The sequence below is a fragment of the Apteryx mantelli genome, chromosome 8 (genome assembly GCF_036417845.1).
Source record: "Apteryx mantelli isolate bAptMan1 chromosome 8, bAptMan1.hap1, whole genome shotgun sequence".
Classification (NCBI taxonomy): domain Eukaryota; kingdom Metazoa; phylum Chordata; class Aves; order Apterygiformes; family Apterygidae; genus Apteryx; species Apteryx mantelli.
This window is the reverse complement of record NC_089985.1, coordinates 8,551,793-8,575,651: the sequence shown is the minus strand read 5'-3', so window position 1 is coordinate 8,575,651 and position 23,859 is coordinate 8,551,793. Positions and strand designations below refer to the sequence as shown.

The following is a 23,859-nucleotide window of genomic DNA, read 5'->3' as shown; positions in this document are numbered from 1 at the left end:
TAATCAGCTAAAAGTTGACTCCTGTATATTTTCCCAATTACTTTCTGCTATTAACTATTGTCTGCTTGAGATAGAAGCTGGCTTTGATTAGTAGATTCCACAAAAAAGCTTCTTGGAGACCTTCAGAAACATAAGGACCAGTGGAACCTAAATTTTTTTTTTTTGTCTTTCAGAAGACCATGCAGAGTTCGGGTGCCTAATAGATAAGGCAAAAACAATCAGTTTGCATCTATTCCTAAAATTCTTCTAATTAAAGCTTATTTTCTCAGCATGGTTGAAGGGCCTCTATAGCAACTATCAGCAGATCAGATTCTCTACTTGTAACAGAGGTTTGAGAATAAGCAGAAACGCTTTTAAAACTGCAAAATACTAATCATGTTCTGAAGTGCTGTTGAGCTCAAGCTACTTGCAGTAAAGGATTTCCTGTATGTTGAAACTCTGTCACTAGTGGCAGAGATCACCTGGCAAAGTACTATTCTAAATGACAGCTCAAGCCTAGTGATACAACATGCAACAGTTACAGGAATTTCAGGAGTATCAGCTGCAAGTTTGCAACCAACACCTGCATTATCACCATGATTTAGGTACTACTATAATGGCAATATGGATTTCAGTGCAACTCATTTCCCAAGTTTATCAGAACAGCTTTGAGTCATGCTGTTGTGACTAGAACACTCTGTACTGCTGTGCTATAGGTGACTTGTTGGAGATGTACCCTAGCAGAGGTAACTGTTCCCCAAATCCTATTTCTACACCATACAACAGGACAACATACTAATCATACTTTCTAATAGAATCAAAAAATACAAAGGAGAAGCTGCCAAATGACAGCCTTTAATGAACACTACTGTTCTGTTAACTAATTGTTGCAGGATTGACCCTAGCTGATTAATAAGCACCTTGGCAGGTTTCCCAAGACAAATACTCAACAGAAAGAGAATTCCAAGATGCCTCGTCTCAAACTCCTCTTTTGCTTCTCAGTGGAAACAGTGAAACTCCTTGTCCCAGTTTAACTTCTGCCCATTTGACAAAGGAAAAAAGCCTGGAGGTACAGAAAAGCCTGACCTCAGGGACAAGCCTGAAGCCTTTCTCTGCAACTCCTTATGTACATTTAAGAATACTGAGGAATAGTTACTTGCTTTGACTTGGAGAAGATGCATAATAGCTTCTGTTACTTTGGAGGAGCCATTAACGTAATCACAACTCTCACAAAAGGGTTCAGTTAAATTTGCTTTTTAGCCTACTTTATTGTAATTATAGCTCTCCCTTTTGCTCCAGTTAACTGGTTTTATGACTGATTCTATCCTATTTATGTTAATGGGGCTCAAGGGAGCAGCTTTATTAGCTAGCAGTGAAGTCTAATTGTCCTCTCCACTTAAAAAAAGTATTTACTTAATTCAGAACAATTGGGGAATATCTTAACAATTTTTTTCCCCTCAGTTGTGTTTTGTGTAAGTTTTTCACAGGAATTTAGTTTGGTTTGTTGCTGTATCACTACTGGAGCAATCTATTATCTCTTTAGTGGTCTCCTGTTTTTTCCTATGAGGACAGAATGAAAATAACTCATTACAAAAGCAATCATGAATTTAAGATGGTATAAAAGGCAGTAACTTAATTTTGGCCTGACAAACTTATGAAGAAGTTTTGCACAATCAGAATTGTATCTTGTGATTTCCACTATTTTCTATCACTTTAAGTTAGACCACTGCAAGTTGCCACACTACTGTTCCTGTTTGGGACTCAGTTTTGAGTTAAGAGAAAAGCAGTAACATTCTTGTTGTGAAGCTTCGGAGATGAGAAAATAAAGGTAAGAACACCTCACATTCTTCTCGGAGGAATAACAGTCCTGTGACAGGCTGAATACCAAACCTGTGAAAAACCATAACTATTACTTTGATTGTTTCAATTTGTAATAGTTCCCACTTCAAGTGAAATATATAGGTATCTGAACAAAACTTTGGGGAGAAAAAAAGGACAAAGTCGAGCTTATTCGGCTGGAACACTGCCATATATTTAAGGAAACCAGAAGTGACTAGCAACACACAGTATCTTTGCTCATTCACAGAAGAGATTTGTTTAAACAAAGATTGTATTATTGACAAATTAATTGCAAAATTTCACCTAGAACTTAAGCTTGTGGTGTCTCGTCACTGTACCTTTTTGCCAGCAAACCACCAGATTTCATCTCTGAAGAAACAGCTACCTAGAGTGACTAAACATAATTCACTAAAGCTTGGTTAAGAACTGAAGTAACAGTTTTGTAACTTAATTCCTTTCCCTTCTCACTTGCTTCTTGGCAGAACTATAAAACCAGAACTGATTGCCAAATTAAGTGCACTATCTGGAGTTCAAGCGCACTTGGCTAGCACTTTCTAGCTTGCTTACATTCAGGCCACATTTTATCCTGCAGCATTTTATCACCTTAACATAAACTCTCTTTAAGTTCTAACCACTCGAGTTTTAGGAATGATAGTCCATTTTAGATTAAGCTTATGTTTGGAAATGCTCAAGACTTTTGGCCCCGTCCACTATTCTGGTTTCTGTGCTAGCAATTTGAATAAGGCTTTACAAAGATTTGAGGGTAGTCACACTGCCACAGTGTAGAAGTGGGTGTGAGCATAAAAGCAAGTAACTGTCTAGAGACTTTCCCACAGTAACAGTACCTCGACCACAGGCATCTGTGATCAGTGGCAAGTTCTGCTATGCAATTCTAAAATGTCTTCACAAATTAAAATAGCAGGCAACTCCGATTTTCAAAACCCAGTTCTGTAAGAGGCTTACTTGAACAGGTATCATTTTAAGTCTTCAAAATCCTGATTTCAGAACAGTGATTTTCATTAGTCAGCCGCACAAGGAGTAGGGCAGTCTTTTGTGAACGTGGCAGTAACTCCAGATTTATTATCTTCCAGAATCTCACCATCTCCTGCTTTGCCAGCTACAGCAGCTTGAACATGGTCTCCTACCTGAAGGTCTTCGGTTAGATGGACAGGGCCTTCTGCCTGCCCCCCAGCGTACGTGGGAGTGCTGTACTTCACAAGGATAGTCTTAAATTGTGCCAAGGGTGCATTTGTGCGAACTCCCATAGGATCAAAATGGGTTCTGCTTACTCTGTATCCAGCTTCAGAGAGATAGCTTAAGAACTTATTTACCCTGCAAAAGCCATTTAAAAAGGTGTTACTGCTAATAAGACTGATTTGATGCAAGTTATATCGGAATCATCACAGTAATGTAAGACTTTTTTAAATAAAAACCTTACTTTGGCATGTTCATTCCTTTAATACTGTGTCTATGGATATTGTAGTAAAATGCAGGGTGCTCAGCACTGTTCTCGCATTTTTGTCGTTTTGGTGTATTTCGAATCACTTCATTACTTTTTCTTTTTCCTGGACCACAAAGAAAACCAGTGAAACCAGTAGGCTCAGAACAAAAAAGCCACATTGCAACTACATCTTTCTATCGGTTTTCTTAAGTTAAATTTTGCAGAGTTAAAATCTAGCCTGAATTTAATTAGCACACCATTTTCAGTAATAACAACTGAAGCCAAGTACACTTCATGAAGTATTAGTGTGTTGCCTTTCACAGGAACCATGACTCTGGATGAAGATGAAGTAGTTAGTACTCGATGGAAAACTCTTGAGTACAAATATTAAATGTGTATGTATACACACACACAAAGTGAACACTAAGCAATAGTTTAACATGAAAGTGCTAGAGTTGCACCAAAAACGGTCTACTTACCATGTACCAAATAGGATTCTGCTGAAGTATCTGGTGTTTTGATATATACACCACACTCTTCTAGAATACAATTAAAAGTCAAAATGAAGTTTACTGTAGGATAGTAAAATGACAAAACGCCCTATTTAAACAGAAAGAACTCCACATTCCACATCTAAAGAAGCATAGTCAGAGACATGGGTAACTTTCACTTACTAACTTACTAATTTTAATCTACAGGAAATACTCAAAATATGATTTCATTTTAATCTAGCTGGAGGTAAATTTAGGCCCTATTTCGTTTTACTAAAGCCATTCCTTTTGGCACACTGATTTGCAATTTCTCAGAGAACACAGAGCATGACAGCTGGAGAGTTCCCTTCCTAACAGCAGGCACTCTCAGGTCAGGATGAGGGTGCACTGCAGAACTAACGGACACTTACTGTTTCCAACTCCTTCAGCGACTCTGCAGGATTTTAATGGCAGTCAACATGTCTGCATTTTGTTTATATAGTTTAAGATCTGCCAATACTGATTAAAGATGTTTAAATCCAGCACTCTGCCTCTCACAGACCCTACTGTATTTACAGCATCCAGGGTTGTCTGATGAGATCTGACAAGTCCTGTACGGCATACAAAGCAACAAAGATTTTCTTGCCTTTAAGTATACGCTGCTGTTGTTGGCACCGAGTTAGCAAGGAGAAGTACCTCTCTAAATCACCACAAAGCTAGTATTTTTTGTGAACAGTTTGCCATTTGTCCTACCTTGTTTGTTCTCATCAATGGAACTGTGGATAGAAAACTGCTTTAAAGTTGTGCACTCCGCTTCACAAACTAATGTCTTCAAAAGTGGCTGAGTTTCCTCTAAACCATACTGAACAGCCTCAAACAGCATCCTTCTGAGAAATCCAGTGTTAAAGAGAGCTCCCGACCTATGAAATAAGAGAACAGTGAAAATTCAATACTTTTTAATTAAAGCAAAAAGCTACTTTAAAAGTCTCTCACACATGTGGACTGGCAATCAGATTACATTGCACACAAGCGTTGCATCAGGCTGACTGTGTTCGTAATTTAACGATACGCGATTGCTTTGTTTCCAACGGCAGTATGAATTTAGGAGGGTATCAATTAAAAGTTTCCTGAATTTCTCCCAGTTGCTAGATACACACTTTGTAGAGTTAAAATATGCAGCAGACTTACATTTTCATTAATGACCGACTAGATGACCCCCAGCGGTCCCTTCTGCCCTGAATTACGCTACGGTTCTCTATCGTGTTGTGTACGCACCAGAGAGGTCCGAGAACGACTGCTGTCTTCCCAGGCATACTGCCGTAACAATCGCAAGGTAGCTGCTGGTAAGGGTTTTCTGCAACAGAAAAACAGGACTTAAGTTACTTTGAAATACAGTCTGTAATGCTTACTTCATTCAAAAGAGATACAGATGTGAAATAGTAGCTCACTTTAAATGGAGGTGTTTAGAAGGGCAAGCAGCATCAAAAACGTGACCCCATTCTCAATTCTGTCAAGCAGCGCTTATGACAATTTAGCGAGTGATGAATATCTCCCACCATTGTTAAATCAACATTAAACAAAAAAACGCAACTAGCCACCTCACTTTTTATGTATCTTGGCAGACTTCAAGTAACAAGGAGATTATCAGCCTTCCTATAATTATGTAAGTACATGTCCAGTATAACAATAGATATCAATAAAAAAGAAAATCCAGCAAGCATCAGTTGGTTACATGCACAAAATACAGCCCAGCTCCAAATTTCCTAAGCCCTAAGTTTCCTAAACCCTTGCAAGTATGTAAGGCATGAAGTAAACAATTCATTTACTAATTAAGATCTCTACCATAACATTGCACTGATCTGTTACTCAATTCTGTTATTAAAATAGAAGACTGAATCTTTTTAATAAGTTCATTACATGTTCTTGCCCCTGACTTTCAGTAAGGCATTAAAAGACATCACCACCCATTAGTAGTTTAGGTACCCAAAAAACGGTGATGAGAAGAGTGCTCTGGAGATCCATGTGAAAACATGCAACCTGAAGAACCTGTTACTGTGAAGCAAATACATTTCTTCCTTTCACATGCATTCATACTACCGTCTGGCTAGCAGTTACCTCTTGACAGAGATAGGAGACAAAAATTAAGCTAAGTAATGCATAGACACAGTCACGCACAGTCAGCTTTTAACCTAGAAGCTGCCTTGATTAATCTGAGGGGAAGGTGATACTGTTTAAGGTGTACTACATTATAAAGTAGCTGAAATTAACTGAGAGACAGAAGAACTCGCAGTGAACATAGACTGTTCTCCACAAAAATTTAAGAAAATCTTTTGGTTCTTGTTTACTCTTCCGAACCGGTAAAAATGACTTAACCCAATGGAGTGAACGTATATAGTTTAATTTCCACAGGGAAGTCAGGAAGCTTATAAAAGAGCACAGATGTATAAAAAAAGTGAGTACTATGAAAATCTGAAGTTGTTAGTACCAAGTGGAAAAGGGAGCTCAACCGTTCTCACATACGTGGCATAAGTTATAAATCTGATTTAAGAAAACATGCGTTGCAGCACTTGCATGAATGTACAAACCAGAACTATAAGCTACAACAAACACCTTAGAAAAAGGTCTCTAGAATAACAATCTGACACCTAAGCCCTTCAAGCTGCCACTGTACAGAGGAACAGAATGATAACCAAGATTGTACCATTCTCCATGGCCTTTACGGAAAGGATGGATCCAAGGGCGTATCAGGCATCAAGGCAGCTTCAACAGCCACCGCTAGTGGGAGTACACAATTTGTTCCTAGACACAACATACATTTACAGTGGAATCTGCCTGGACAACTAATCTAATTCATTACCTTAAAACAGATACTGTTATATTAGAAATACCTGTGCCACTTCATACATACACTTACTGTTGCGTTAAATGGAAGTACTGCTTTACTAAATGGATGTAAACACGGCCTAAACAAGCATAAAAACAGAGGTATAGGAATCAGACCTTCTAGAAAGTGCAAAGGAAAATCAACTTACCTTCTACCATATTACTCTCTCTCTGAAAAATTCTCTCTTCACACCACTGGCAATGGATGAGATACTTAATTTTCTTTGCTGAATCATCTGCAGGAGATGGTCCCCTCAAAACTCTGACCACTACTAGAACAAAATGTTCTAGAGCTACTGCAAGTAAAACTTCAATGCCTTTGTTACAACGAGCTGCAGCTCTATGAAAGAAAGAAAGAAAAGACATTACTGAATTCAGCAGACTAACATTTCCACAGATACTTGAACCTGCTGAAAGATTCTTGAGATCATCTGTTTTTCTAGAAAGAGATACTAAAGATTTGAAAAAGTGATCAGGAACAAATATTGTTTCTTAAATGCCTTGTGTTGTTTTCTTCCTATAAGGTAAGAAAGCCATATTTTTACCTTTTTATCATGTCTAGAAATATCATTCTACCCTCTGCATCATCTTCCTATCCAGATACCTACCTATTGCCAGAACATTGTAACAAGAATATAAACAAACTGCATGGAAATCCAGAAGAGTAGAAATTTTGAGGGACGCACATGATGGTAAATCATCAGATGTTAACTAAATGAGGACTATAGGAATATGTGAGCAGTTCCTGAACAGGTAAGCATCGAGAGGGAAGAACTCTTTAATGGAGCTGGAACATGTAACCCAGAAGGCAATTAAAACTTCACTTAAAATAGCTAAAGAGAAGTTCACCAATAAAATCTCAGGTCATGATACAGTTTCACAGGAAAGTTATGTTAAATTAGAGACAGCATATCCATATCTAAGAATATTCTGCAGGAAACAACTTAACATACACAAGGAGATAACAAAAAAAATCTAAACGTTTCAGATCAGTGTTTTCACGCTGGTATGCTGAAGACCTCTGCGCACTCAATTTTCTCCCCCTGTCTCTCCCAAGCAGCTGTCCCATCCTCTCAAATTTATCTTTTTTCTCAGAGCCCAGTATTTCAGTCTTCAGTTATTAGCTGACTGAAAATATCTATATGCAAAAGACTAATGTCACAAGTTAATATTGCAGGCACCGTGCTGAACTCACAAGGTAATTTTTTTTTTTTTTTAACTATAAAACTTCACCTGTAGAATTACTTAGCCCAGTTACATTTAACATTAAAACCTCAAGCTTAAGGATCTGAAGCGAACATCGGTTTCCATTAAAGCAAGTCTAACTGTAATGCCCAATTAGAAGCTGCTCAAGCAGTTTAACTAACTTTTATGGTCATTATAGTGCTGATGAACTTCTTTATAAAGTGACAGAGAAATAAAAATTTTCAGAGATGCAAGTCTGGATATTAATTTGTCTATTACTTCCAAAAAAATAACACACCCTGGCCCCAAAACAAAATACCACACATCTTAGGTACAGATTTTCACCTTGCTCAGTTTAAAGTTTACACTGTCCTAAAGCAGCACACACAAAATATGAAGCATGGAGATTGTGTTGAGAAGTCTGGCTTTTAGAAATAAGGAATTCTGAAAACTGAACATGCACAACCCACAGCAGCAGACTAATTTTTGTATCACTAATAATTTTCTACCAGAATTCGAGCTGATTTGTTACAACAGTACCTTGCCACAGCAGCAATTACTATCCTGGCTGCCAGTTCCTTGTAGTACTCTGTTCTGACAATGTTACATCCATAATGGCGCAGGGCAACATGCTGGGCCTTTGCGTACAGAGAACTGATGTCTGTGGATGTCAATGACACAATTCCGAGATTTCTTACATTTCTAAAGGCAGAATCCAGATAATTCACCGAAGTTCCAAATGGGTCCAAATGTCTAAAAAACAAAAGTCCCACACTGTATCTAAAGATGCTCAACAATTTCGTTTTTAATCTGAGGATGCTGCTATTTCAAAATCGTTATCTATGCCAATATTTAAAACAAAATAAGAAAACAGGATTTAGATTTACAGTACGCCTCTCATGAATGACTTTGGAATACTGGAGGATAAAGTGTCAAGTTGAAAGAGTCAAGGCAGCATCATACTGGAAAACACACATCAACGAAAAGCCAGCAAAGTATTTCTTTGCATTGACCCTGTTCATTGTTAACATTGGCCTGATGCTCATCTTTATTCTCAAAAGAGATTGAAACCTGTAAGAACAAAAATATTTTCAAATGTAGGCATTCCAGTTGATGTACTGATCAGCATGATTTTCAGCCTGAATGCCTGCTCCTTGATTTGCTTAGATCATGATGTTAACCAATGCAAGAAATCCAATCGCTTATTTTTATGTCTGTATAAGTTTTCAATGTATGCATCTATAAAACCAACTTTAAGGTAGCAGGCTACCTTATCTGTAAATGAATATGCTTCAAAATGGATTAAAATAAATGATCCAATAAACATGAAGTCCTATACATATGCATGCACAGGCATGAATTTTAAACTAATTAAAAGTTGTAAGAAAAAAATTATAAACTTGACACTTTTTTTTAATCAAACAGTCAATGAATTACACGAAAAATAGTTTGGCTTAAAATTTTCCACACACATTTATATTCCATTTGGGATGTCAGAAAGACTAAATATTTTCCCAGTGATTATTTCTAAAATATTTAAATTAATGTTCACTTTTCACACCATTTCTGGCACTATAACATTTAAAACAAACAAGTGATTGTTGGCCACTTCTTTCATTCTATCTTCCCTTAATAATCATTAGGGGATTCAGTCATTATCAAAAGACACAAAAAGAAAAACCACAAAACTATTTCAACAGACGTGCTCAACACTTACATAAAATCGAACGATCTCAAATGCATTATAACATTAGCATCCATTTTTGTCACCTCAATGGTGCCAATAGTCTCTTCTCCATCTTCTATAGCTTCATCAGTGTCGTCTTCCTTAGCGTTCAGTATCACTTTCATTTTGTTTAAATGGCAATTTTCCCGAATCATTGTCACGGAATTTTCATTACAGTCATTAATAGTAACCTTCACAGAACTTCTGAGATGCTTTGCCCACTGCAATCCCATTATACCTACGGAAAGACACAGTCAGAATTGTAACTCCATGACAGAAGATGGCATTGGTTTCTGGTCCACTGACCTCACTAAGAAAAGAAATCATTCTTTTGAATGCTTATAATACAGAAGGGTGATGCAAATTTAAGTCTTGCTCCTGCAAATCTGTGCTGGCAAACCTCTGCATCAGCATGGAGCCACAAGGATGTCTGTAACAGCACAGACAGTAGTCTATCCGTCACCTTCTTAAACTAGAGTTGGGGGAGATGCAGACAGAGAAGACCTGTAACTTTTGAAGCAAGCTAGACCCATACTTGGCAGGAAAGCGTCTTGGCTTGCTTTAACGCTCCAGTGTAGCGGACAAACTCCCCTGACAGACCATAGTAAAACCTTACACATAAAAATAAATATTGTGAAGATTTTTAGGTTGCCTCTGAATGTTTACTGATGATTCCCGTAGTCAAGTCTATGACTACATCGTAGAACTTGTGTGGGATGCCAGAACAGGATGCAACTGGGAAGTCTGGCCTGGTTCAGAACCGCAATAAACACATTATCAAGAATTTTTACACAAAATGCTGAGCAGTTACTGCTGTATCTCAACTATGATCTCAGGTTTAGAATAGCTGGTTGCTAATAAAGCCAACAGTTCACATCTCTTCAGACTTTTGTTCCAGACAGTTAATGGACACAGACAGAAGTACTTTATATTTAGTTCATGTTCAGAATTTTTGTAACTGATTAAAGATGCTTCTGTAAAAGAAAGCTTGGATTCATCAGTATTTTATAACCAGAGGTTGACTGTACAGCCAAATTCCACATCCATGAAGTCACAGGAGATCTAGACCTTGTATGCAAGTTTAGTAAGATCCAGACACACGGCATTTCACAGGCATTAAAGTGAAAAGCCTGTCTTTAAGGGGAGTATTAAACTTTGGGTTTTTTTTTTTATTATCTATGGTCTTTTTAAGTGGCCAAATTCCAGGCTCTTAAAGGCCTTTTTTTTTTGTGGAAGCTAATGACTGCATGCCTAAGGAAGAAAATCACTGTGTGCCTCACCTTATTTTTGAATATGCAATGTCTGTTAGTTGCTACTGATTTTTGCAATCTCATACTATTGGATACTAGCTAAAGATTAAAGAACTTGTGTGTTTACCAGTGGCACCAAATGCATCCAAACATTCTATCGGTTTCCGTTCCTCAGCTAGAACAGCTAGTGCACAGAATATCAATTGCCTAGAAAATAAAAAAAGGGGTCATAAGTTGAGAACATAAATTTTTCTTTTTTTTCCCTTCTTTTTTCTCTTGAACATATTACTAGAACACTTAGTTAAAATCTGTTAAATATAAGAATTGTAAATCAAAACCCTCAATTACCCTTGAAGTTTAATTCCAACAGTTAGGTTTACTTTTAACCTCCTTTATGGATATGATGGTGTTTCACACACCATCACAGTCAGAGCAGAATATTTAGAAGATAAGATCCTGAATCAACTTATTAGTTACTCAAATCCTGGAAAAAGCGATTAGCACTCCAAAGTAAATAGCGTTTTTCTTCCTTTCCCAGCACAATCTGATATTACCCTATTAATGATTCTGTTCAGAAAAGGATCTCAGAAATGACAGAGCAATTGAATGCTGCTGTTTCAAGGAACAGATTTTGCTCTCGTAGACCGAACCATAACAATGGCTGGAATGGCATTTCTCAGAGGCACGTCTTAGCTTTCACAGACCTACCTGAGATAACTTTAAATCTGGGAGCTCAAATATTAACAGCAAAGCCACTGACAACATGAAAGGTCAGCATGGGCTGAAGCCCCATCCCATACTTTGGTGTCAATGCTCACACTTTTCAATTGCGGTTTAGACACGATTTATGACTCTCCTAAAAAAGACAGCATTTCTTCCTTCATCTTTTTCAATGCAAGTATGAGAAGCAACTTGAGAGAATCTGACCCCCAAAAGAAAAAGGCCTGTATAAAAAAGTCCTAGGGAATGAAAACCATACAATATATGTATGCTGCAGTTCAGCTAAGGGAGAGGATGCAGTGCCCAGCTCTAACACTTTGTGGAGGTTCACAGAAAAACATCTGAAGGGTGCACAATGAAGCGAGTCTTCAAGTGTGCTCTTCTCTTCAAAGCCTGTTCTTTTGCATAAACTACCCATTACATAAAAATTGCTTCAGACACAACAATATTTCCCACACAATGTTTGTGGTTTTAAATATCATTCATTAGGAAGACAGTTTTCTGATAGGAAACTTTTCCAAATTAACAGAAATTATCTAAGCAGACAAATTAAAAGCCCATCCAAATGGAACTCCGTCAGCCATCTTGTTTTGTTACCCAAATGCTATTCCTCTGGCCCTAAGAACAAGAGGTTTATGGGGTTATTTTTCAAAGCACACGACTGTTTTTCACTACCAACTCACCATCCCTCTGGTGCATCCTCCCACTCCCTGTTCTCTCACCTGTTGAGTTTCATTTTAGGATTGAAATAAGAATCGGTTTTCTGAGGTGTGGTGTAGTTGGGAAGCACTTGCACATCTGTGTCCGACTCTTTCAGCACTTCTTGAGAAGTCTTGGGAGCAGGAGCTAGAAGAAAGTAATTGCAGGGGAAGAAACTATTTAGTGAGAATGGAAATTAACATTAGCACATTTGACAAATGAAACTGAAAATTTGCTCCGGTATAAGAAGAGCTCTGGTTCCACAGGCATTATGCAGCAATCCAACCAGCACACATGAACCGATTAACTAACATGTGAAAAAAAGACAACAACAAATTATCTTCTGCTCATAAAAGCGGTGCATGGGGATCAAGTTCTACCACTATTTTCTTCCATAAAGCACCAAATTTGTTTCTCAGTCGGGCTCTCTTATTGACTCAAATTTAAAAAAAGAAGCACCTGAGCCTCAGGCTTACCCCAAACACCTTTTGGTAAATCAAAAATTCCCAGGGAGGCTCAGGTCACTCCAGCATATGAGAAGTCATTTCTATCTGAGGAAAAGGAACTTAGTACTCTGTCTCTGGCACAAAGTATTGCTCTTCTAGATGAAGGGTACTGAAGGAACACTCTGGTCCTTAATTATGAACAACATATGATAGAATCTAAATGAAGACAAACATTTGTTTTGCATGTTTAAACACAATACCTTGCTAAATAATTAAAAACCTACTAACATAGGTCTGAATGTAATTCAGTGAGCTGCAAAAATCCCTCAAAAACCTTGATCAAACAGCTTCACAAAACGCGTACAAGCATAGCGACAATTTAAGCACTTAGGCTTTGCATAAAATATTCTGTAGCAAATCAGATTTTCTTGATTTGATGGCTGTAAACACATGCTGTCATTCTGCCAGGCAATTTATGCCCAGACTAACAGTAGCAAAACTTACGCAAAAATGACCAGGAAATTTTTGTTAGCTCTTAACCAGCTGCCTTTCACTGCACAGCCTGCTTACTCTGCACTGCTTTCAAATATGCAGACAGCATATCTCCATCTCAGTGCACAGCTCTAACATTTGCTCCATGTTTATAGCCAAGTTTTGCTCAAGTGCCTCCAAAGCGTTAAACAAGTGATCTGCGAATTTCCCCTCCTCTCTAGGAGGAGGTATAACCCCGTGCAAGTGCTTTACTTAAGAAGTGACAAACGAGCCAGCCAGTACTAACAGCTCGGAAGGGAAAGTTACACAGATTAAAATACTTCACAACACACACTGTACTTTCTACCTCCAATATATAAGTTAAAAGGTATGAAAGCATATACTACTATTGCTTCCTAGACATGCAAACTGATCCACAGACACTAAGCTATTACTCCTAAACTGCAGCAGATAGACAACAGGATTTAAGAATGAAGCATAGCTCTCAACTTCCATTCTCCCTCTTTGTTATATTTTATCTAGAATAATAAGCCTATACATCTCCATAGAGGCAGAGAAAAAATTTGATCAATTTTCTGACAGTGAGCAGTTCAGGCTGCAGCAAAAAGCCTCAACTCTTAACACACCAGCTAATCGGGAACACGCTTTTTATTTGACAGCCAGAGAATGGACAGAGTAAGAGACAAGCAGAGCAGCAAACCAAGCAGAAAACTCACACATTTTAAATGAAGAATAAGGTTTAAGCAACTTGCAAAATAAAAGAAGTTAAATTAAGATTTGGCCTTCCAATCTAGTTTATCCACATTTAAAAACAAAAGTCTAGCTCTGGAGAATGTAAAAAAGGATTATAATTCACCAAAGAACAACTGACACGTTTATGATTCTCCAGGACTGAAAAAAGCCATCTCATTTTATGAATCTATGCTGCTGCAGTTTGCATAAAAAGAGCAAAGGATTTATGTACTGTATAGAGATTTACTCAAAACTGATGTAAGGACAGACAAGGCCAAATATATAGAGGCATGAAATGCTCTATACAGGTTTTGTTTTATGGACACCATGCTCCCCATTCTTTTGGAAAGACAGAAGGTTATGTTTTCAAGATTAAGCTAACTGTGAAAGAGAGTATTATTTATCAGTAAGAACAGGGTAACTGGTCAATGCAGAGAGTAAATCGTAACAGTCCTACACCTCTGAGAAAAAAAATTCTGAAAAGCTATGGTCAGATTTCTCATTAGTAAATTTAAACATTTATCTCATGTTTCTCACCTACATATTGTAGTCATCTTATGCACTATATAGTATGAAAATATTCAGTGTTTTATAGACATAAGAACCTACCTGTAATAAATCTTGATTCAGTTTCTCCTTTATTCACATGACGATTAATATGCCCTATCATGTCAGTTCTTCGTGTGATAGTCGCTGAACAGATAATACAGTGGTAATGGGCTCCCATCTTTGAAAATGTCTGTAAAATACAGTAAGTGTAGTTTTAGACTACACTGTAGTTTTAAAGTAGAACTATACCGGAATATAGAGAGATTTTAAGAAGTCATCTGTCTGAGCATACATAAATTTATGAATCTACTGCCACAGAGACTGTAAACCCTCATACATGTATAGAACCAGCATAGCACAGCTATCTTGCCCCTGCTTCACTGTCACCACTACTGATTCAGCTGTCTGCCAGTACTCCACATATTCAGCATGCAGGGAAGGAACCGAGAACCATCCATTTCCCAGTCTCCCTTGATCTCTTCCACACAACATTGCTGTTTACTCCAAACTGATCCTGGTTTACATGATCTAAGACAGATAGCCACAGGAGTAAGATATGGATATTCAACTACATTCAACTACCCAAAGGGTTACATCAAAAACTGATTTTGAACCAACAAGCTTTTGGCACCCCACACTGGATGACAAGCCATATTTTGAGACTGAAGTAGCAGATCTCCCAATCAACTGTTTCCCCTATGTTGTGGGGTAACAAATATCTCTGTCATTCAGCATTTTTTACCTGGTCTCCAACGAGGTTTGGCTTTACCAGACGACAAGGTAAGTGACAGATGCACATTCTGTACCCTGGAAAACAAACTAGTTGTCGTCACATCACAGTACAATAAGTAAACAGCATGCATATGTCTTGTACCACAAACTCTTTGATTCAGGATTTTCTTTCATTACTTGCATAGTAAAGTGTCAGAAGGCCTTTCAAGTATTGCCACAAGACAGGAAGATTTACCAACGTTCTGAAACATTCATCCTCTTTGCACAGAGACATTTTATCAGCTAAGTATAGATTAGGAATTTCTGAACTGCTCAAAAATCACTTACAGGCAATTCAGCACTAAAATGAAGCGTACTCACAACAGCTAGTACTTCAAACATTTACATAATATCTTTCTCTGGTACCTGGATTAACAGGTAAGACAGACTTTTCAAAAGCCTTAAAAGGTTTCAGGAGCCCATGTCACATTTCAGTAAGTCTGTTACCTTCCTACACGCTGCACAGTTCTAGTGAGTCCTGAAGTCATACACACTATACAACTTCTGAAAGCAGGTCATAAGCACTTACAAACACTTTACTGAAGTATTTTTACCTGACTTGTGTGAAGCCTTCTCTAAATTTTTTTTCTCCTACAGTTTAAAGTGGCAGGGGAGGGGGAGAACCCCACCCAAAACCCCACACCTGTTAATACATGCAAAACCAGAACTCTAGCAGATGATTTTTTAATTTAACTTTAATATTGCCCATCTTCTGGTTCATCATTTTATTTCCTATAAATCCATATATCCAGTTTGTTTAAAACATACACTGCTCATTCTCTTATTTTAATGCAAAGATTTTAAATACATCTTACAAACCAATCCTACTGTTTGGTTATATAAAAGACAAGGCTATTAAATACTGATATTAAATAAATACTGGAAGTAGTTATCTCCAGGAAAAAAACAAATCTAAATAATACAACCAGAATTTTTATTAATTTTCATCATATAAATATTTTTGATTTCATAATCATTTTCATGATATGCCAAGAAACTTATTCTTTTTTTTTTAAAATGAGGAAATGCTCAACTGGAACTATTTTGGCACTAGGAAAAATACAGATTTATTTTACATTTATACTTTACATCCCAGGCCAAAATTCATTTTGCCAAAATATGGTTCTAGTTCAGAGCTGGTATCAAGATGCATGAAACACACTTATGTCAACAGGAATTTTAAAGACTAAACACAGAACAATGCCCTACATTCCACAATTTCATATTGTACTTACTATTCAAACATGATTGCCTTTACCTTCAAATTCAACCGAAATTTTCCAGTGCAAATTCTGCAGGTGGCGATGGAGTTTATGATTATAGCAAGCTTTGAATTTCTCCTCAGGACACAAAGGACAGGGCTTCTTTTCAGCTGAAAACACAAACAAAAAAATATGAGAAACATACAAGACGCAGTGAGCAGGCAGGTTAAGAGAAATACATGCTGCTACGCGCATTTGTTATTAACTACGGTTAAATGTATATTTTGAGAAAAAAAAAAGATGAATTCCCCAGGCTATATTTTATTACAGGTGTCCACAAGGTTGAAATAAATGGGATTATCTGCCCTTTCTACTCCACGAAATACACAGACTATTACTTTAAAAATCATTAACTTCTACAACATTTAGGATTTTTTTTAAACTTCTTACTAAAGTCATGTGATGCAAATACAACTTCTGAAGAGTACTGCAGAACAGAACTTTATAGAAAAAGTCTAGAGAATTACAACGTTTCAAAAAACAACAAAAAAGATCTTAGAAAAAGTCTGTTCTTCTTCCTCCTCCTCAATTTCCAAACAAGCTTTTAAATAAAACAAGCACCTAATATCTTTTTAATCTGGGGGGGGGGGGGGGGAGAGGGGGAGTATTCTCTGTTAAAAATAACTTTTCTTCTTGGAAATCTTACCTCAGGGGCATCAAAAAAAGGCAAGAATTTTTTTGCATCAAAGGTATCTGAAGCATATTAAGTATTATCCTAAATAAAATCTAGCCATGAGGAGACACATGTTGTACAGCTGTGCAGATGAATCATATCAGGGCAGGCATACATCTGCTGCTGCTGGGTCTTATACTGCTGGATGCCAAACAATCTCTTAGGTACAACTGAGCAGAAAGACTGACATGTATTTGAATCATACAGGATAAATACTGAAACAAGCCACATAACATGGGCAGCCTCCAATACAATAAAAGCAGTGTTTTATTTCCAGATTCATAATAGTTACATGATACAAATGTAAAGCTTTCAAACTCTATTTCAATGTACCTAAGGAAGTAGACAAAATTATTTATGATTATTTATAATAATCACATATCTTAGACTTGCACAAGAGTAAAATTTCCTGACCCTGTCATGACCTTTGCAATTACTACTTGTCCATGCAGAGTCCCTTGCCACCGAAGCCAGGAGAGATGCAGCCTACAGCTCCTCAAATCATCAGTGCTCTCTAATGTTGATCAGACTGTTATTGCCATATGATTTACTGAGTATCAAATAAACAAGATGATGGTAATAAATACAAGTCAGTCCAAGAACAGAAACCACAGAAGAATGCCACATCCATGACAGAAAGACAAAAAAAAAAAAAGACAGTTCAGAATAACTGAACTGAATGAGCTTCTTGTCACTGCTATAGCTTCACATGTAACTCAGTTCAAGATCAGATAAAATTGTCTAAAAACAGAAACAAGTAACACCAGAAAACCCCTAAAAAACAAAGCACCCCCCCACACACACCTAAGAGATATTTATGACCTATCTCGTCATTTAACATGGAACATACAACCCTCTGTTTTAAGTTTTACTCTTGGTGGATTTGTTAGTTGTAAAATTAAACAGACAGAGGTAGACTATTATTCTCATCAGTGGTCGCTCCAGAAGATGATTAAGGCACAAGAGCTGCATGATGCAGCAGCTGTGCATCCTGGTACTTACATTTTTCCCTATCCGTGAATAAAAGCTAGTTTCAGTTGCAAAGTCCATTAAACTACATTCTTTTATCAACACTAAATACATACATACCATCAGAGAGAAACTAAGAGTCGTAAAGAAAACAATTTGCACTCTTACAACAATCCTCCACTATGTATCTGTGTCAGAAACAATGAATGCAGACAAAAAGGAAAACAAAACATCCAAAACAGAGGACATTTTTGTTTAAACTGAGATTAGAAAAAATTGTATGTTATTCTCAGTAAGGACAACAATTAGATCCCCTGTTATCATGACACTGGAAATAAAATAAAAATGAGATTAAACTGTTGACATATAGCTAGAATCAACATTTTGCTGATCCATGCACATGGCCACATTAAAAAGCTATAATGCAGAGTGAAAAAAGGAGGAATCATTAAGGCCTTGACTTCACTGAGTAAAGTACAACATTTGATAAATGAAGGAACGAAATCACAACACTCTTCCTTATGAAACCCCTAGTTAGCACCAGAAATGAAAAAAAAAAAGTAGTATTTTAAAAATAACCAAGAAAGAATGTAAATACCTGTAACATGAAGATCTGTGTTCTGGGATACTCCCAAGGTAAACTCACCTTCATTCAGATCAGCTAGTTTCTCTAGATCGGCAAGTTGTCTTTGAATTGAAATATGTTTCTCTAAAAGTTAAAGATATTTAAAAGTTAAACAAACTTAGTTAAAAATATATTTTCATCTTACCGCTATTTTTCTATCAATCATTTCAAATCTAATACTCATACCAGTCTGTATCCTTTAACTTCCAACATGAATCTGGTAGAAGAAATGACTTACAAAGTTAATCCCCAGAATGGTTCCTTAATAAGATCCAGATATTTCTACTTGCTTTTTAATTCTGATATAGATCCAATTTTTCAGATTGGAAAAGTTTTCACTTGAAAAAATAAGCTGGAAAGAGCAAGTTGCATACCATTTACTCCTGATTTTACTGCATGGCATTCTTATTTAATGCAAATTATAAACACAGCAGTATAAAAGCATCCTGTGAACTATTCAGTAAAATTAAAATAACAGCTAGAACTGGACCAATTATAAGTACCAATTATTCAATGTAGAGCCAGGACCCATTCAATTCTTCTACTTTTTTCTTGGCAAAGTGTTTAATAACCTCAAAATTACCTTCCAGTTTTTCAACTTATCAGTCTGTGAGAACAAGGTACAATTTGCTAGAAAACAAGAGAACTAGCTTATCCAACAAATCTCTTATGGGTTTTGGCACACAGAACATCCCAATTTATAGCAATACTGGTTCTGTAGTGATTTTAAACCTTAAAATTTTTAACATTAGCCTTCATATTTTCTTATGAAACTAAGATGTCAATTGATCAATGTGTTCAAGATATAGAAGCAAGTTTTAAAGCCAGCATCACAAGGAATTCCTCACTCCCAATTTCTGCACTCAGTTACAACAGACCTTCTCCGTTCACAAGTACTTATCCACATCGAAAGATTCACAGGAGCAGCACTTTTAACATCAGGACTTGATGCATATCACACCTCATCCAACACAATTTCTTTTCTGTCACTGTATTTGGGGGAAGTTCCAAAGTGATTTCTATGATGTTAGCAAGGGGAAAATGGCATCTCATTTGAAAGACATCTAAGGAAAATAATTTATTCAGACACACAGGAAAAAGTATCTATGGAATCAGATGTACTGAAAATGAGATTTCACACGTTCCCTTCACCTTTCTTCTCCACTACTTTCATCTTTTCTTCTCCTTTCCCCAAGAACATAACATAAAGATTCTTATAGTTCATTAGCAAACCTCTTGGAGAATCAGATGATACATCCAAAATGTTACTATCAGATTCTCTTGTGGATTCCTGCTCAGCTCCTTTTTCTTTGGTTTCCACTTCTGACTCAGTAACTTTCATGTCCAATTTGTTGTTTCCCACTTTTCCAGAGACAACCATGCCATCTTAAAAAAAAAAAAGAATTTTGTTGATGGAGTATCTGAATTATACAAGTATGCTCATTTGTTTCCAATAATTTGGTGCTTCTAACAAGCAAAATGGGCTGCAACAACTTTGAAGGAGAAAAATTGTTTAATCAATATGTCAAAGAATAATTTCAGACCAATTATCACTCATTCGTGCAAACCACTGTGAAATGATGCTATCCTGGACAAAAAGAACTATTCATCCATCTGTATTATGAGATGTGTCAGCGCTAACAGAATAATATTTATACGTTCTTTTCCGGCAAAATGCAGCATCAGCAACAGAAAGCAGACACGTAGGAAGTCCAAATACATTTAACAATATACTAGTGCCTAACAAAGTTCAAAAACAAAAGTTTAGAACCGGTTATGAATAGGCTGAACAACCTGGAAAGGAAGCAAGTAAAGAGGGGGACAGCACTTGCTAATGACCGAATTATTTGGGGTACTAAAGACAAGGGCTTACTGAAGAATTTCAAATGGACTTTCAGAGGCTGAGTGATTGGGCAATAAAATCAAAGAACTGAAGTAAAGCAGTGGACTTGGGGAAAAAATTAATCCTTATTTCACCTATAAATGGATGAGCTCTGAGCTGAATATCACCACTCATGAACAGGACCTTGAGGTTTTAAAACACAGTTCTATGGAAGCAACAGAAAAATCCTCAGTAGGGGTCAGTCCCTCTGCCCACAAGCAGTGGAAAGTCCTAAGAAACAATGCAGAAATCCATGGTCATCCTGCATCTTAAACTGCATTACTCCTGATCCCCCAGCCCTTAACGGAAGAGAGCAGAAATGGAAAACGTTGCAAAGCGGGTGACAAGGAGCAACAAAGCTATGGAATAGCTTCTGCTGGAGAAGCAATAGAATAGGCTAAGACTTTTCAGCTTCGATAGGATAGACACCTATGCAATTTTAAGGGGCACAGAGAGTGCATCAAGATCAACTGTTCACTTTCTATTCCAATAAAAAAACCTAGGACACATCAAATGGAGGTATTAGCTGGAAATTCAAAACAGAACAAAATTCTCTACATAACCTGCTGTTAAATTACAGACCTTCCTATCACAGGCTGCTACGGATGCTGGAAGTCTACAGAGGCTAAAATGACAATTTTACAGAAAAGAGATATCCACTAAGGGCTTTTAAATACAAAAATACCTTTGGCTCAAGAAAGCCATGAGCTACAAACTGTTTTGTGTCTAAAGATATTTCTGGGGGATGTATTAACATACGTCCTTATGATCTTCCCTAGCTATTTACTTTTGGCCACAACTGAAGACAGGATAAGGGCTGAATGGATCTCATAGCAGTTCTTAGATTCTCTTAGTTTTGGGGGTTTTTTTGTTTTGTTTTTTTAGACATTGCAGTTTGATACAAATACTTACTATTTTAAAGAAATACGATAAGAAGGGCATGGAAGGACAATCTGAAGACAGAGGTCAAAGAAATTATTTATATAAAAAGACTGAAGAAGCATAGAGCAAAATTATTCTAACTTAAAACATATCAAGACCAGCATGCTACTCATAAAAGTATTGATAGATTTCTCACAGATCTATTTTTAGCTAAAAATTCACCTGAGACAGACTTATTCCTTGCCTGCTTCTCAATTAATAGTTACAAGATGCCTGGTGATAGGTTCTTACATTGGTTATTAATAAAAAGAGAAAAGAAAATGAAGAAAGAACAAACGGGAGGATTTTGGTAAGAAATCCATAAGAAGAACAAAGATGAACAGGACTAGGTGTGCTGTGTGAAAACTGGTAACACTGTTAAAAGAAAAAAAACGCATAGTGAGATCACAGCTGTGACTTGAAGCCAAGATAGCTGACTGAGCCTTAATAATAAATATACAGGTTAAAATGGTTAAAAAAGAGTATGTTTTTAAGCATTATATATATAATCTCCACGCTTACATGGAGATTATATATATATATGGGGGGTCTATATATAAATTTGTATGAATATATACGCGTGTGTATACATATTTTACACACATATATACACACACTATAAACATCCACATAAGAGAGGCAAGAGCTCACACTAAATAGTTAAGAAAAGCACAGTGTCATTTTATTACTGAGGCAGGACTGCACTGTTCCCATCAGGAATCATTGATTTTGCGCAAACATAATAAAAAAATGCCCGAGAGCCAAAAATAGACTTCTTTTTTTAGTTAGAAGAGTTAAGTTCATTTCAACTGTAAGACCGCAACAGCAAATGACTGGCATCAATGCCATGGTTGGCTCTGCTGGACATTCGGGATGGGCACCAAAGCCAATACTCTTTTAAATATAGACAGAAAATGCTACAGATGTGCAGGATATAGACTGTACAACACATTTTACAACCCTCTCCCCCCACCCCGAACAATAGACCCTGGTTAGTAACACGATCTTTTAGACTACACTTGAAAGAATTAAAAGATCACAAAATAGCTTCAAAACGAAGCACAGAAAAGAACCACTCTGCTCCAAAGCTTGAAAAACGACACAAGTTCTGGGCAGCGGGGTTCGAAGCCCCGCGCACGTGGAGCCCGAGCGAGGGGAAGGAGCTGCACAAAGGCTCAGCACCGACCCCGCCGGACCCCGCCCCGCGGCCGCCCCGCGCACGTGGAGCGTTACTGGCGCACACCGGCTGCGTTCTACGCGAAGTTTGTAAAACGGGGAGAACTGGCTTCACCCCCTAAGGGTTTTGCAACGTAAAAGAAAGAAAGGAGAGGCGCGAAGCAGATCACGGGCGTTGGGGTTTGTGTTCAGACCAGGAGGCCCCTCTCCCTCCTGCAAGGGGGCTGGAGCCCAACGCGCGCCGGGCCGCATGGCGGGGGGCGGGGCGGGGCAGGGGGGCGGCCGGGCGCCCTCGGCTCCTCCCGGCCGCGGGGGCCCGCGCAGCGCCGCCGAGGCGGCCCCGGCAGGGCAGGGCAGGGCGGGCAGCAGGGGTGTCGCCGCGCCGCCCCCTCACGTCCCCTCCGCGGGGGGCGGCGGGCCGCGTGCCCGCCACAGCGCCCCAACCGCCCCCCCGGCGCGCCCTCCCCCCCCCCGAGCCCCAACAGCCGCCGCGCGCCCGCCCCCTCCCCCCTCCCGAGCCCCAACGGCTCCCCGCGCGCCCGCCCCAGAGCCCCAACCGTCCCCCCGCGCGCGCCCTCCCTCCCCGCCCCAGAACCCCAACAGCCGCCGCGCGCCCGCCCCCTCCCCCCCTCCAGAGCCCCAACGGCTCCCCGCGCGCCCGCCCGCCCCCTCCCCCCCAGAGCCCCAACGGCTCCCCGCGCGCCAGCGTCCCCCTCCCTCCGCAGGCGGCCGCGACGCGGCCCTTACTGAGCGCCGCAGCCTCGCCACCGCCGCCTCCGGCGTACTCCTCCTCTTCGTCCTCCTCCCCTGGCTCCCTCTGCTGCGGGGGCAGCCGGACCAGCGCGGCCTCCGCAGCCTCCTCTGCTGCCATCTTCTCCGCAGACGGTGCGGCGGCGTGCGAAGCAGGCGAAGGGGCAGGACGAGCCGCCTTCGCCACACGCCTCTTCTCCCCGGCAGGAAGGAGGCGGCTCTCTGAGGCGGGCGGAGACACGCGAGAGCTGCGGCGATGGCGGTACCGCGGGTCCCGGCACGCACTGCGGGAGCGGGGGGAGGGGGGCCGCCTACACCTCCCAGAGCGCCTCGGGGCCGAGGCCGCCGTGCTGGAGGACTCCAGCTCCCAGGGGGCTCGGCGCGCCCGGCCCAGGATGCCCTGCGCCGGGGAGGTGCCG

At 39.0% G+C, this 23,859-nt stretch overlaps 1 protein-coding gene across 2 annotated transcripts; it reads right to left on the bottom strand.

The window, feature by feature from the left end:
• Positions 1-1,986: 1,986 nt before the first annotated feature.
• TRMT1L (tRNA methyltransferase 1 like) lies at positions 1,987-23,739 on the bottom strand. 2 transcript variants are annotated; one of them, XM_067300539.1, is made up of 16 exons: positions 23,438-23,739; positions 19,945-20,097; positions 18,685-18,795; positions 16,441-16,554; positions 15,154-15,218; positions 14,472-14,601; positions 12,216-12,339; positions 10,901-10,980; positions 9,515-9,761; positions 8,338-8,550; positions 6,762-6,952; positions 5,005-5,083; positions 4,483-4,649; positions 3,739-3,798; positions 3,257-3,383; positions 1,987-3,150 (listed from the first exon to the last, which is right to left on the bottom strand). In XM_067300539.1, exons 1-16 carry the CDS (start codon positions 23,559-23,561, stop codon positions 2,838-2,840), a joined length of 2,298 nt encoding a protein of 765 aa, XP_067156640.1. In that variant the 5' UTR covers positions 23,562-23,739; the 3' UTR covers positions 1,987-2,837. The 2 variants fall into 2 exon arrangements, with proteins under 2 accessions (XP_067156640.1, XP_067156641.1); XM_067300540.1 differs by having other exon boundaries at positions 18,733-18,795.
• Between the last annotated feature and the right edge of the window lie 120 nt (positions 23,740-23,859).